This window comes from Diceros bicornis, chromosome 37, assembly GCF_020826845.1.
Source record: "Diceros bicornis minor isolate mBicDic1 chromosome 37, mDicBic1.mat.cur, whole genome shotgun sequence".
Taxonomy (NCBI): domain Eukaryota; kingdom Metazoa; phylum Chordata; class Mammalia; order Perissodactyla; family Rhinocerotidae; genus Diceros; species Diceros bicornis.
In genome coordinates, this window is record NC_080776.1 from 6,868,493 (window position 1) to 6,883,629 (window position 15,137).

Sequence of the window (15,137 nt, forward strand, 5' to 3'; positions counted from 1 at the left end):
TTGGGAGGTTTTTGATTACTATTTCAATCTCTTTACTTGTGATTGGTCTATTCAGATTCTCCATTTCTTCTTGGTTCAATTTTGGGAGGTTGTATAAGTCTAAGAATTTATCCATTTCTTCTAGATTGTCCAATTTGTTGGCATATAATTTCTCATAGTATTCTCTTATAATCCTCTGTATTTCCATGGTATCCGTTGTAATTTCTCCTCTTTCATTTCTAATTTTATTTACTTGAGCCTTTTCTCTTTTTTTCTTAGTTAGCCTGGCTAAGGGTTTGTCTATTTTGTTTATCTTCTCGAAGAACCAACTCTTTGTTTCATTAATCCTTTCTACTGTTTTTTTGGTCTCAATATCATTTATTTCTGCTCTGATTTTTATTATTTCTCTCCTTCTGCTGGCTTTGGGCTTTGTTTGTTCTTCTTTTTCTAGTTCTGTTAGGTGTAATTCAAGGTTGCCTATTAGGGCTTTTTCTTGTTTGTTAAGGTGGGCTTGTATCGCTATGAGTTTCCCTCTCAGGACCGCTTTTGCTGCGTCCCATATGGTTTGATATGGCATGTTATCATTTTCGTTTGTTTCCAGATAGTTTTTGATTTCTCCTTTAATTTCATCAATGATCCATTGGTTGTTCAGTATCATGTTGTTTAATCTCCACATTTTTGTCACTTTCCCAGTTTTTTTTTCCTGGTTCATTTCCAGTTTCATAGCCTTATGGTCTGAAAAGATGCTTGTTATGATTTCAATCCTCTTAAATTTATTGAGGCTTGCTTTGTTTCCCAACATATGGTCTATCCTAGAGAATGTTCCATGCGCGCTTGAGAAGAATGTGTAGTCAGCTGTTTTTGGGTGGAGTGCTCTGTATATGTCTACTAGGTCCATCTCGTCCAGTTTTTCATTTAAGTCTAATATTTCTTTATTAACTTTTTGTCTGGATGATCTATCCATTGCTGTAAGTGGGGTGTTAAGATCCCCTACTATTATTGTGTTGTTGTTGATTTCTCCTTTTAGGTTTGTTAATAGTTGTTTTATGTACATTGGTGCTCCTATGTTGGGTGCATATATATTTATAAGTGATATGTCTTCTTGATGGAGTGTCCCTTTTATCATTATATATTTCCCTTCTTTGTCTTTCTTAACCTGTTTTATCTTGAAGTCTACTTTGTCTGATATGAGTATGGCAACACCTGCTTTCTTTTGTTTGCCATTAGCTTGGAGTATTGTCTTCCATCCTTTCACTCTGAGCCTGTGCTTGTCTTTAGTGCTAAGATGTGTTTCCTGAAGGCAGCATATTGTTGGGTCTTGCTTTTTAATCCATCCTGCCACTCTGTATCTTTTGATTGGAGAGTTCAATCCATTTACATTTAGGGTAATTATTGAAATATGAGGGTTGAATGTTGCTGTTTTGTCACTTATTTTCTGGTTCTTTTGCATTTCCTTTGTTTCTTGTCCCATTTGTTTTGGACTGCCAATTCAGTTTGGTTGTTCTGTCTTATGATTCTTCTAGTTTTCTCTTTGTTTATCATATGTGGTTTTAATTTGATTATTTGTTTAGTGGTTACCTTGAGGTTTGGGCAAAAAATCTTCTGTATGAGATAGTCCATTATCTGATAGCCTCCTATTTCCTTATACTAAGTCAATTCAGTCACTTTCCTCTTCCCCTTCTAAGTTGCTCTTGTTATACCTTATTCTATCTTGTGTTGTGGCTGTGTGTTTACAGTGATGAGGTTAAATTTATTTTTGGTGAATTTCTTCCTTTGATCTTTGAGTTTAGTATTTAAGTGGTTGCTAACCTATTCCGGTAAAGATCTACTATTTCTCTGATTTTGTCTGCCTACTTTTCTCCTTACTCCAAGCTTTGTGTTCCCTTTCTCTTCTTGTTTTCAGGCCTGAGGGCCTTCTTGAGTATTTCTTGTAGTGGCGGTCTCGTGGCCATGAACTCCCTTAGCTTTTGTTTATCTGGGAGAGTTACTATTTCTCCATCATATTTGAAGGATATTTTTGCTGGATAGAGTATTCTTGGCTGAAAGTTTTTGTCTTTTAGTATTTTGAATATATCATTCCAGTCTCTTCTAGCCTGAAAAGTTTCTGTTGAGAAATCCGCTGAGAGCCTGATGGGAGTTCCTTTGTACGTTATTTTTTGTTTTTGTCTAGCTGCCCTTAATATTGTTTCTTTGTCGTTGACCCTGGCTAGTCTTACCACTAGGTGTCGTGGTGAAGGCCTTTGTCTGTTAATATATATAGGAGTCCTGTTGGCTTCGCTTACTGGTATTTCCTGCTCCTTCCCCAGATTTGGGAAATTTTCAGCTATTATTTCCTTGAATAGGCTCTCTGTTCCTCTTTCCCTCTCCTCTCCCTCAGGAATACCTATAATTCTTATGTTACATTTTCTAATAGAGTCCGATATTTCTCGGAGTCTTTCTTCATTTCTTTTTAGTCTTAGTTCTCTCTCTTCTTCCATCTGGAGTATATCTGTATTCCTATCCTCTAAAGTACTAATTCTTTCCTCCATATTGTCAGCTCTGTTCTTTAAAGATTCCAGATTCTCCTTTATCTCCTCCATTGTGTTCTTCATCTCCATCAGCCCTGATAGGTTTTTCTTTATGATTTCAATCTCTTTTGTGAAGAAACTCCTAATCTCATTGAATTGTTTGTCTGTGTTGTCTCGTATTTCGTTGAGTGTTTTTATGATAGCTATTTTGAAATCTCTGTCATTTAGTTTATGGATTTCTGTGTCTTCGGGGTTGATTTCTGGTTGCTTGTCATTTTGTTTCTGGTCTGGTGATTTCATATATTTTTGCATTGTGGTTCCTGTGTTGGTTTTGGTTTTCCTCATCCTGGAAGTCTCTGGTTGCACTTTCCACCTGCCGCCACTGTGTGGTGGTGAAGGGCTGTGTAGTCTAAGCCCCCTGCGCTCTGCCCCAGTTTTTCTGCTGCGATCCTCAGTTTTGTTTTGTTTTGTTTTGTTTCTTTTCCCCACTGCGATCCACGGGTCCAGTCCAATTTATTCAGGTCTGCCTCGGACCGCTAGATCTGGTCGAGCTGCAGACTCCGGGTTGTGGGGAGGGGGGAGCTCTCTCTTTTGCCCTCTGGGTCCCTGACGTGGGAGGCTTCTCGTTTGCCCCTCTTTATCCGCTCTCTGGGTTGCTCAGATGTTGATGGTAGCCCTGTGGCTCCTCTGAGCCCTCTGTGCGGGAGTTTCCCACTGGCTGAGAGCGCCCGAAGAGCTGCAGTTTCCCGCCGAGGGCCGCCCCTCCCCCCTCTCTGGGAGCCGCGCGGACCGGATCGCTGATCTGATGGGGAGGGAGCGGGGTTCTCCTTACCTCTCCCCACTTCCTCCGGTGGCCCAGCACGTTCCGCTCTCAGATGTGCGGCAGTGTGGATCCCTCCGCTCCAGCTTTTGACTGTCTGGGATTCCGTTGTTTGTCTGTGGCTGTTACTTTTGTTGTATTTTGTGGGGGAAGAATTCACGGGAAAGCTCACTCCGCCATGATGCTGACGTCACTCCCCTCTTCTTTTTTTTTTAATGGTATCTCATCCTATTGCTGACCTTCCTATACTCATTTTAGAGTATTACTTTCCTGGGCAGATACCAGCACTGCCAAGGCCCAGCTTAGCAGACTGAAAGCTGTCAGGTGATTGGATGGAAGTGGCTTGCTTTCCGGATTTCCACTGAGCAGTGGAGAACCTGCCATGGCCTTGATCTGGGCCCCACTCTTGGTGCTGCTTCCTGACACTGCTGTCAGTAACTCGAGTCCTGAGAAGGAGCACTTTATCCCTTCAACCAGTGTCTGGGAGGGGCTTATTCGGTGCCAGGCACTTTTTTTGGTACTTGGAATGCAGCAATAAACAAGATCTCTACTTTCAAGGAGGAAGGTTAGATAATAAATAAACTGAAAATTTGATAATTTTAGATAATGATAAATGCTGTAAGAAATATAAAACAAGGGTAATGATAGAGAATGACTGGGTGGTAGGATGGGGGTGAGAGGCTGCTTCAAATAGTGTCAGGGAAAGCCCCTCTGAGGAGATCATATCTGAGCAAAGAACAGAAGGATAAAAAAGGGCCAACTCTGTTGAGATCTAGGGGAAGGCAGAAGAGGCAGAGGGAGTGTAAAGCACAGGACCCAAAGGCTGGAGTGAGCTTGGTGTGAATGAAGCAGAAAGAGCCCAATCTAACTAGGTTGTGGTGAATGCGGAGGAGGGTGGCAGGTGATGCGATAGGGGTGGCATGCAGAGGCTACGTTATGTATGACTTTGGGATATGGTAAGGAGTTTGTTTTAAGATGACATTAGCTGGGGCCGGCCTCGAGGCTTAGCGGTTAGGTGCGTGCGCTCTGCTACTGGTGGCCCAGGTTTGGATCCGGGTGCACACTGACGCACCTCTTGTCGAGCCATGCTGAGGCGGCATCCCACATAACAGCAACTAGAGGGATGTGCAACTATGACACACAACTATCTACTGGGGCTTTGGGGAGAAAAGGGGAAAAAAAGGAGGAGGATTGGCAATAGATGTTAGCTCAGAGCTGATCTTCCTCACACACACAAAAAAATATGATGACATTAGCTACAGTAGAACAGTGAGAGTAGATGCAGGGAGACCAGCTAGGAGGTGACTGTGGTAGCCCACACGGGAAGTGATGGTGCCTGCACAAGAGCGATGGTCGTGGAGATGGACGAAGTGAACAGACTGGTGGAGAACAGCCCAAACTCAGCACCCTAGGGAGGTTGGGACAGACCGGTAGTCTCGTCTCTTCGCCGTTTTCTTCCCTGGACTCACTGAGCGTGGGCAGCTCCCCTTGAGCCACCTGTCTGATCCACACACGTGCTTTTCTAAGACGAAGCAGGGGAGAAAGCACCTGTGCTGAAGGGAGGTTATAACCCCACGCTGTCAGAGGCTTTGGGAATTATGTGCCTTGGGGAATCTCGAACACTCTCCAGGTTCGAGCAGCAGCCTCTTTTCATGAGATGAGGCTCCTTTCCAGGAGGCTTCAGCTGACAGTGCTGCTAGGCCCTGGATCTGTCTTGCAGTTGGTTTTAGACATCACCAAGGTGCTGCTCATACGCCAGGTGGTCCTGGGTCCACCCTCTTTGTTCTCTTTTACATACGATAGGAATGGTAGAGCCCTCCCAACTAAAGACGAAGGGTCCCTGATCCGAGAAGTCTAATGAAGTCATGTGTGATGTCTACATCTGCCTTTTCAATCCTTGTATCTTTTCCAGTGTCTGCTGCACAGAGCTTTACATCCCCAGGAGCCTCTGCCCCCGATTCAGCAGCATATTTTGAATATGCTCGGTCCCCCCACTGAGGTGACAGCTCAATGTCAGATTCCTCTCTCTAATATAAAGACCCTTTTCCCTCTGACTGAAGCCATCAGGAAAAAGGATCAAGTGACTGCTCAGGACATTTTCCCAGACAAGTAAGTCCATGATGTCGTTGATTTGATGTTGGAGTACGTACAATTGGTGGTAGTCTAGGAGGGCCCTGGAATGAGGGGCGGCACGTGGGTTTGTGGAGTCACAAAGGTGAGAGGAAGAAACCTTTTGATGTTTGACCCTTGCATTGAAAGTACTAGTTTCTCATATCTGTCCGTTGTAGATATATTCTATCCTTGCCGTTCACCTGGAAGTTAGAGCTATTTTCTGGGTGGTTGACTTTTTGGTCAGCATCAAATTTTTGGTGATTTACATATAGGCAGGCTAAACAGTTTTTGAATATCTAAGACTAAATTTGACTATTTTTAAAGTAGGGTGCTGGGATGAGAGGAGAGGGGTAAAGGTCATAGGTTTTTTGGTTGGGAGGTTAGGTGTCAGGAGAATATCAGTGAGATTTTGGGGGAAAAGTGGGAAGGAGAACGAAGAATGTGGCCCCTCCTTAGCTTTACTGTTACTGTGTCAGTGATGGGCTTGGCTATACCATTAGTGAGGTCTTGGTAGTTTAAGGATTGCAAAATGCTTTTCAGATAATCCTCAAATCAAGCCAAGCCTTCAGGTAGCTATTAAGCTTTTTTCCCTCCTCAGATTCTATTCAGAATCTCTGTTAATTTCCATTCAAAGCAAAACAAAAACAAACCATAAGAAGTTGTTATTGATGATCCAGAGTCATGTGGAGGTATAACATTGATTTTACTAGGTTTAGGTTTGGTTATTGGTGACTTTTTCCCCCTCAAAATCATCTCTTCATTTCTTTAGGTTGCATTCGGAGGTCCAGTTGTAGACCACAGTTTTTTTCTTTTTTCTCTGATTTCCTTCCCACGGCTGTATCTTTATTGACAAAGTAAAGCTTATTATTTGTGAAAACCTCATTGGAGGAGTATTAATTTCCAGAAACCGTCACAGGGTTCTGTAAATTGTTAATTTAGTGACTTATCTTCCAAGTTAAATAGAAAGCTTTGCATTTTCTGTGTTCTTTTAGAGGTTAATACCCCAAGCTTTGTCAGAATTGAAAAAAAAAAATGATGGGATTGACGGGTTCTGTCGTGTGCATGCCTGTCACATCCTGGAGGGTTCTACGTTTCTTCTTAGTCTGTCATGCCTTCTTCTGCATAGGAAGATTGTCACTGAGAATCCCCTTTCCGTCTGCCATCCTCGTCTACCCGTATCCCTCTGGATTAGTATGTTAGAACAGTTCAATAAAATTCTGAGCCTTTTCTTCCCATGACAGCCTTGCTCCAGACTCACTGCAGTCATAGGGCTGTTCTGTCTGCGTATTAAAGCTCTAGTTCGTGATCTTGATTACCTTCTGGTGTTGAGGGAAGGAAATGGGCCATTTTCCCCTCCTTCCATTGATTAAAATGTAAATTAGCTGGTTAAAAACACCCACCACAGAGCCCCGGAACGCTCTTGTTCTGTGATTTGATCCCTGCTGTGACTACACCTTCAGCTCTGTTCCTGCCCCTCTCTTTCGGAAGCGGGAAGCCGGAGTGTGCTGGGCTTGTTCTTTGCTCCCATAATGGTTTGCGACACAGCCGAGTTATCTGCCTGGGGCCTGAGGATTATCTCACTCGCACACACCTACTCACACTCCTATTCTCTACCCTTTCTTCTCAGAAATGGTAGTTTTTGAGAGCTGCAGAAGTGACACATTTAACGAATATTTATTGAGTACCTTCTGTATTCAAGAAGAATGACTCAGTCCCTTCTGCAGGGTTCTCAGAGCCCTCGGAGTTTATGATAAGGCTCCCATCGGCTTTAGAAGTGATCCCCCTAAGGGAAGAAAAACTTGCTAACCACTAGCCGTGTTTTTGTGTATATTCAGCATCTCTGTATCCAGGGTACATATTTCCAGTGTAGGGGTGAGGGGCTAAGGTTGTGGGGTGGGCAGATATCTGCTCAGGAAGTGTCAGAGGCCAAGACAAGAGCCCTGAGCTGGGAATCACTAGTTTCCATTCCAGCTTTGTCACTCTTGATCTGATTTTGGTTAAATAATTACACCTTTATGAGCGTTGCTCTGTCTAAAAACAGCCTCAACTCAAAAGATATTGTTAACGGTGAAATCACAGACATTAAAGCACTTTCAACTATTTGGAGGGAAGGCAATAGTTAAAACCCAGAGCAATAATAGTATCATTATCAATAAAAACACCAAACATTTGAGAAGATCTACTATTCATGCTGAACCTGTTGAATCCCTAGTGTTAGAAGTGATTTCTTCATTTCAAGAGGGTAAGAGCACCATCTGATGTTGTAGTCCAGAAATGTGCTAAGTATTACCCTTATTGTAGAAAGGCATTGCTCCCCTAAACGTGGCTGAACACGCCTGAGATGGAAATGTCATCTGCTGTATAGGGAGCTTGCTCGAGAATTAGGACATCTGAGGTCTAATCCTGCTTGTGCAACTAACTCATATATGATCTTGCTTTCTTTTTGTCTCTATGCAGATAGTCTGAAGTTTTCTACTTTTTTCAAGTCCCCTGAGACTCCTCCCCACTTACTGTCGATGGCCAGCCTCCCCCCGTTACTTGTTAAGACCTTAGACTCCAGAGTCAGACAGTGTGTGTTGTCCCTTGCTCTGCAGTGTGACCTTAGGCGCAGGTGCTCATCTTCCCTAAGCCTCAGTTTCCTCCTGGGTAAATGACAGTAATAGAATATCTGTCTCACAGAGTTGTCATGAGGGTGAATAGAGGAATGTATGCCGTCTGCTGTTGTATCCCTAGAACCCAGCACGGTGCCTGACACGCAGTAAGGATGCACTGTTTGTGAGGAAATGATTCACAAACCTGAGTCACGTCCCTGGCACATTTACGACGACTACGGCAATGAGGATCTTGGTGATGACAACTTCATGGAGAAAATAGAGGCCAATAGGTGGGAACTCCTCAGTTTTCTGGCCCATCTTATCTAAAAACATGTCTGTATTGCATCTTCCTTTGCTTCCTTCTTTCCTGTCTCAGTGGAAGAGGTCACCTCCTCCTGTCCAAAGTTAGTCCTTTCTCCGACATCCTGGTGTGCCATCTCCTGGCTCATCTGGTACCTTAGTCCACTAATAATTTCTTCCCTCTTTCTATATTTTCAGCTTCTCCCTCCGTACCAGCTCCTTTCCCTCTACACATTAGCATTTTATTTCTTCCTTCTAAACCAAAATAAAATAGTCCCCTCAGCTTCCTCCCTCTGCTTACTATCTTTTGTCACCTTCCTTTCTCCCATGAGCCAGGCTTATTGGAAGAGTAGCCTGCACTGCTTCTGTTCCCAGCACTCATTGTCCCAGGCTTCTGCCCCTACCACTTCCCTGAAGCTGGTCTTCCCAAAGACACTGACCTGGATTGACTTCAGCGTGGCCGTCTTTTTCTCTCTTGACCTCTTCTTAGCGCTTGACATTGTCAATTATCCTTTCCCTCTTGAAATTCATATATCTTCCTTAACATCAGCTTCTCCAGATTTTTCCTTCTAAGCCTTTGACAGCTCCCTCTCAGATTCCTGCAGGAGCTGCTTTCCTTTCCCCACCAACCTTAAATGTTGCTGTTCTGTAGGACTCCTCCTCAGAAAGAGCTGACACTCACTGGGCACGGGTATGTGCTGAGGGCTTTACATGTATTATCTGTTTGGACTCTCGTGGCCATCCTGTGAAGTAGGTTCTTGCATTAACCCTATCTGACAGCTGAGGACACTGAGGCTTAGAGAAGGTACGAAACTTGCCCAGGATCACAGCTGGGTAAGTTTTGGAGTGAGGATTTAAACGCAGGCGCTCTGACTCCAGAGCAGGTGCTCTCAACCATTATGCCGTACTGCCTTGGCCATCATGTCCTAAGACCTTGTATTATTTCACATGCAGGTCCTCAGAAACTCCTGAGAAAACTGCTGTCCATCCTCATGTGTTTGCATCCTGTCCACTGAGTATCTTAAGTGTCTCTAGATACCTGAAGTTCAGTATGTCCAGAAATGACTTCATCGTCTCCTTGCTGCTTCTACGCTCCTGTCAAACCCCTCTGCTTGCTGTTATTCTCTGCTTCAGTGAATGACACCTAGTTTGCAGGGACTCATCCCTTTTCTTTGCTTTCCGCGTCTGATTGGTTTACCGAGTTGTATTAGATTTACCTCAAATCCACACCTGTTGTTTCGGGTTAGTGTAGTGGCTCATAGCATTGATTTTGGAGCCACATACTCTGGAGCAAAACCCAAGCATTTCCCTCTAATAGTGGTTAAAATTGGCAAGTTGCTCTGTGTCAAGTGGCAATAAGAAGTACCTTCATTTCAGGAGGCTGTTAGGAGAGTGGTTGAGAGTCCAGGATTAGTTATGGACCCCTTACTAACTGTCTGCTTTAGACAAGGTCAGGCCCTTTTGAGCCGTGGCTCGCTCATTTATGAAAGGACAATAATAACAGCTAACTCATAGGGCCGTTGTGAAGTTTGAGATATTTTAAATATACTTAGCATAGGGGCTAGCATATGGTAAGCATTAAAAAAAAAGTTAGCTTTTATTAGCATCACCCACTGCCATTGCTTTTATGTTGTTGTTAGTGCCATCAAGTGGATTCCTACTCCTACCAACCCTGTGTACAGCAGAGGGGAACCCTGCCCGGTCTTTTTGCACCATCCTCTCACCTCCCAGGGCTGTTTCAGACAGTGCTCTGCTGCTCTTCACAGGGTTTTCACGGCCAGTTGTTCGGAAATGGGTGGCCAGGTCCTTCTTCCTAGTCTTTCTGAGTGTGGAAGTTCTGCTGAAACCTGTCCACCATGGGTGACCCTGCTGATATTCGAAATCCCAGTGGCATAGCTTTCAGCATCAGAGCAACACGCAGCCACCACAGTGTGACAATTGATAGACGGGTGGTGTTTCCTCACCGGGAAAGGAACCCAGGCAACAGCAGTGGGAGCGCTGAATCTTAACCACTGGACCACCAGGGCTGGCTTGCTTTTATTTAGGCCTCGTTTTAGCCTCCTGTCCTGAGATAACTCCTTATCTGATTTCCCTCATTCCAGTCTTATCCCTTTACAATCCACGCTGCATTCTGCTACCTGACTGATTTTTAAAAAACAAATCTGATCACGTCACTCCCTTGCTTAAAATTCTGTAAGCAGTGATTCTTAATCTGTGTTGTGTGTGTACGTGTGTGTTGGACCCTTTTGATAATCTGATAAATTATGAACCCTCTCCCCCAGGAAAATGCCCTAACATACTAAGTTTTGCATATAATTAGGTGGTTCACAAATTCCTTGATGCCGTCCTTGGACTCCTGATTAAAAACCTTTGCTTTAATGGCTTTCTGTTACCTTCAGCTTAAGATCAAACTGTGTTACACAGATGAGAAAATCCAGATAAGCAGAAAGAAGAGCGGTGTCTATCCAGAGTCCAGCTACCTCGAGAACCGCTTTCCTTCCTCACGGTTTCTCTATAATTGAGACACTTTCTGTCCTTGTCTCTCACTGCCTCCCAGCTAGCAGCACCTCGTTCCTTGCCTTGCACAGCCACTGGCTCTTCTCGCAAAGGGACGTGCTGCTTACCACAATATTTTGTTAATTGCCTGTTTATATATTTGTCTTTTTATTTGCCTGAACTTCTTGAAGGTGTTGATTGTGTATTAATTTTTGTATACTCAGAGTCTAGAGCCTAGCTTAGTGGCCTAATACTTACATAGTAAGCATCAGGTAAATGTTTGGCTAAATAAATGAATTACAAAATTTATACATATTAATGAAAGAAAATGATAAAAAGAGAAAGAACAGGGCCGGCCCCATGGCGTAGCGGTTACGTGCGCGTGCTCCACTGCTGGCGGCCCGGGTTCGGAGCCCGGGCACACACCAACACACCACTTGTCAGGCCATGCTGTGGCGGCATCCCACATAGAGTGGAGGAAGATCGGCACGGATGTTAGCTCAGGGCCAGTCTTCCTCAGCAAAAAGAGGAGGATTGGCATCGGATGTTAGCTCAGGGCTGATCTGCCTCACAAAAAAAAGAAAAAAGAGAGAACAACAAATTACCCATGGTCCCAACATCCAGATGCCGCAGCTTTTAACATTTGTATGTCTGCTGTGATCTTGCGTGGATAATTTCTACCTTCCAGGGCTCAACTCCTTTATAATTTGGGGATGAGAGTCATTGCCTTTTCCCATTTCAAATGAGTTTAATGTATGTAAAATTCCTAGTAATGCTATTGAATGATTCAGTCTTGAGAATATTCACCATATTAAATTTTCACTGCTTTCTGCTTATTCCTGGGCCTGCCTTTACCTGTCCGCTTCTAGAGAATTGGTATACATGCCGCCTTATCCTTCCTACCCTAGAATCTTGTTTTGGAGGGTTTAAGAAATTCTGCATGTGATTCAACCTTGTAGTCTCACAGAACTTAGCATAGTGCTTTGTATGTTTAATGCTTCTTAATACCACAATATGCGTTAACGTGCATTTTTGGAAGAGAATAGGTGCATAGTTTATATACTCATGGTACTTTTCATCATAGTGTCTTCCTGAGGGTTTTCAGTCTGAGGAGCAGACTGGAGGTCAGAGAGGATGGTAACTTACTAGACTCTAAACTCTGGATATACAAAACAGAATACACAATCAATACCTTCAAGAAAGTGTAAGATTCCAGGGCTAGTCAGTTGCAAAACTGAGTCTAGAATCCAGGTGTTGTCTTCCAATCTTCAGCAGTACCACATTGTCTGTCTCTTGGGAAGAACTGACAAAGGTTAACTGAAATGGCTGTGACTTTTTTTTTTTAACAGACTCAAATTCTGATGGAATTTCAAATTCTTGGGTTTGCGCATTTTTCCTCCATTTTTGCCGTCAAGGCCTTGCGTGTTTATTTCTTATTCTACTTGAAGGAAAGAGCTCTGGAGGACTCACCCCTTTTGATGTTTCCTGCTCCCCATCCTTCTGTCGTCTTCTTATCTCTTCTTTACTTCTCAAAGGGAAAAGGGCAAGTGGTGAATGGGAAAGATGCCAAGTAATAAAACTTTTAATTCACGTTTGTAAGGCTGTAGTGATAATTTCGGTCCTTTCGTATAACTGTAAGAGGAGATTCATTATTGAAATATTATTGAATAAGCCAGCTTATGCCTTATTTTTCTTCGCTTTATTTTTAGAATAGCCTCTTCTGCAAGCCTCACTTCTGAAAGTTGGGCTTTTAAACAAAAACACATCACATTTAGAAAGACTAGATCTTAGTCACTAATTTCCCTTCTCATTCAGCCATTTCTTGACAGCTGCTTTTGCCCCAGATTGATTATTTGAGGAAAAAAATCCTTGTATCTCTGTGTTCAGCAGTTTAAGGGAGATTATGGGCAGGGTCTTCGGATTTGATTTTCTTCTCCTTTGCAATGAACTTGACTTCCTCTTGACTCTAAGGCAGGCTGTTAAAGCCAGCATGTTCCTCAAGGCAAGATGTTTGATACCCTTCCTTGGAGTCAACTTTCCTTTACCACACAGATGCTATTGGACTCTGTTAGTGTATTGCTCAAAACAGAATTAGGTTTATAAGAGAACAAATTAAAAAGTTTTCTTTTGAAAGTGATTTTTTTATAGTTTAAGACTTCTCTAAGAGCAAGCTCTTGCATATTTAATTAGGGATTGTCTAGTAAGTTTTGACAGCTGCAAGTAGAAGCTTATAAAGCTCTCACATACATGGTGGAGAAGATGAGTTATTAGACGCAAAGGTCTTCTATGTACATGGGAAGCTAATAGCCATCCATTCTGAGACGGAAACTAGCAAATACTATCTGAAGGATAAATGGGTTTCTTACTGGAATGTTAAGTTTCCCTTACCTGTGCTGGTAGTTCCATCTTTTGAGAGGGCTTTGTGATGCGACTGCTAATTATGATTTCTGTGCTGCTGTGAAACAAAGCCAGGGCTCCTCCCTTCAGGCTGTCAGGAGCTCTGAGGCTGGGGAAGGGAGACAGGCCCTTTGTCAAGAAGGACTAAGTGCGGCTATTTATTTTTGCTGCTTGAAAAATAAATTTATACTTTTCACATCAGCAATTCTGGTTCTTGTATTGCTTGTTCTGTTTTAAGGGAAAAAACCCATTTATTTCTTTTCCAGCCATGAAGAGGGACCCACCTCTAAAAAGTTCAAGACTGAGGAAGGAGAATGCCGCTTTAGTATCTCCAGCCTGGCTGAAGGCAGAGTCACCAGTGTAAGCAGAACTTTTCCAGTGTGCTCCCTCCCTTTCAGGAAGGTTGGGGCTTGGGGGAGAGTGCCTCAATTTGTATTAGTCCTTTAACACACCACTTTCTCTGGTCCTTTTAATATATAAACCATACAGGCCCTTCCCACACTTCCTCTTTCTTTCCTTTAAGTAATTATCATCAGTGAATTAGCTATAGAATTATCTGTGTGATTATAGCACACAGAGCACTATATAGTATACAGAGCATGGAACGTGTCAATGCCAGCACTTGCTATAGAGACTTTTTGTTAGTTTCATTTTACAGCTTTCTGTTTTGTCAAAATGATAGGATAAGTGGGAGTTGATGGTATGAGTCTTAATCTCCAAACATAAAATTTAAGACTATAATTCTATTTCTTTTCTAATATACAACTGCAGAACAAGTCTCCCAAGTTTGGGATTTCCCCAAACCAAGAATCCTTTGAGACTTGAGATCTTCTTTACTTAATGAGAAGGTTTTTGGCAGTTGAACATATTGCCTTATTTTAAGTGGCATTCTTTTGAATCAGTGGATCTTAAAAGTTGCCCCTTACTAGCAAAATACACTAGGAAGGATAGTCAGCACTAGGGCGTGCCTTTTCCCCACCTCAAAAAGAAATGCTCTCAGAAAAACTGAACATATGAAAAGTGATTTGGATTTTATTTTCGTGTTTTATAGTAAAGGAAAAAAATCATGACCATATTTGTTCTGAGAGCTTTTCTAACTGTTATACCAGAGCAAACTGGCAACATTAGTATATTTTGCACCAAAGTTTACCAGCCGTAATAGAACCCATTGTCTTCTCCGCTGTGAGCTGAATGATACTTAGGCCCTATTATGGGTGGGATGGGAAGATTAAAGACATAAATAGGATCAGAAAGTACCATATAGTATGGCAGAGATTTTCATCTTTGCAACTTTCCCACCTAATACTGTAATAAATCTTTGTATAGGATCTGCTTTTACTTTTGGGGGACGTGTTCAATTTGGGCATGTTTGTATATTCTACCAAAACTTGAGTGCCAAAGAGTCAGCAGCAGTGCCCCCAAAAGGGCAGTTGAGTGAATCGGGCATCAGGCTGCTGTTTCTCCTGTCCCCTTAGTGGGGCAAATACGTTCTGAACCGACCCCACACTGCAGAATCCTCCCCTTTCTAATTGGTTGGGTGTCAAGATGCTGCCTTCAGGCTGCACTGGCTGGTGGCTGGGGTTGTAGTACTTCTGACCCCTCTGGAAAGAAGTCAGCTTGCATAAAGGAAGCTAAGTGAAAGTACAGACGGCAGCTGTTTAGCCACAGGCATCTGCTAGCTTTTAACAGAACCCTGGAAATGAAAAGGAATAGAAAGGGCCTTCTCTTTGTCTTTGGTTTTATTTTATAAGAGCACATCCACTACATTAAACCATCTTGTATTGCTGCCAAAAAGAGAAGCGATCTGTAGGTTTATTGTCTGTGGGTGTGTTCTAGGTTGGAAGTGTGAATCCTGCTGAAAACTTCCGTGTTCTAGTGAGGCAGAAGAATGCCAGCTTTGAGGAAGGTGAGTGCTATGCCGCTGGCTCTGCA

At 43.0% G+C, this 15,137-nt stretch overlaps 1 protein-coding gene across 1 annotated transcript in view; it reads left to right on the forward strand.

The window, feature by feature from the left end:
- Window positions 1-15,137, forward strand: part of XRCC5 (X-ray repair cross complementing 5) — a 91,973-nt gene that overhangs the window by 39,609 nt on the left and 37,227 nt on the right. The window contains exons 14-16 of the mRNA XM_058532959.1: window positions 5,219-5,415; window positions 13,472-13,565; window positions 15,042-15,111. Coding sequence (XP_058388942.1) covers window positions 5,219-5,415; window positions 13,472-13,565; window positions 15,042-15,111 — 361 coding nt within the window. The remainder of the gene's footprint in view (window positions 1-5,218; window positions 5,416-13,471; window positions 13,566-15,041; window positions 15,112-15,137) is intronic.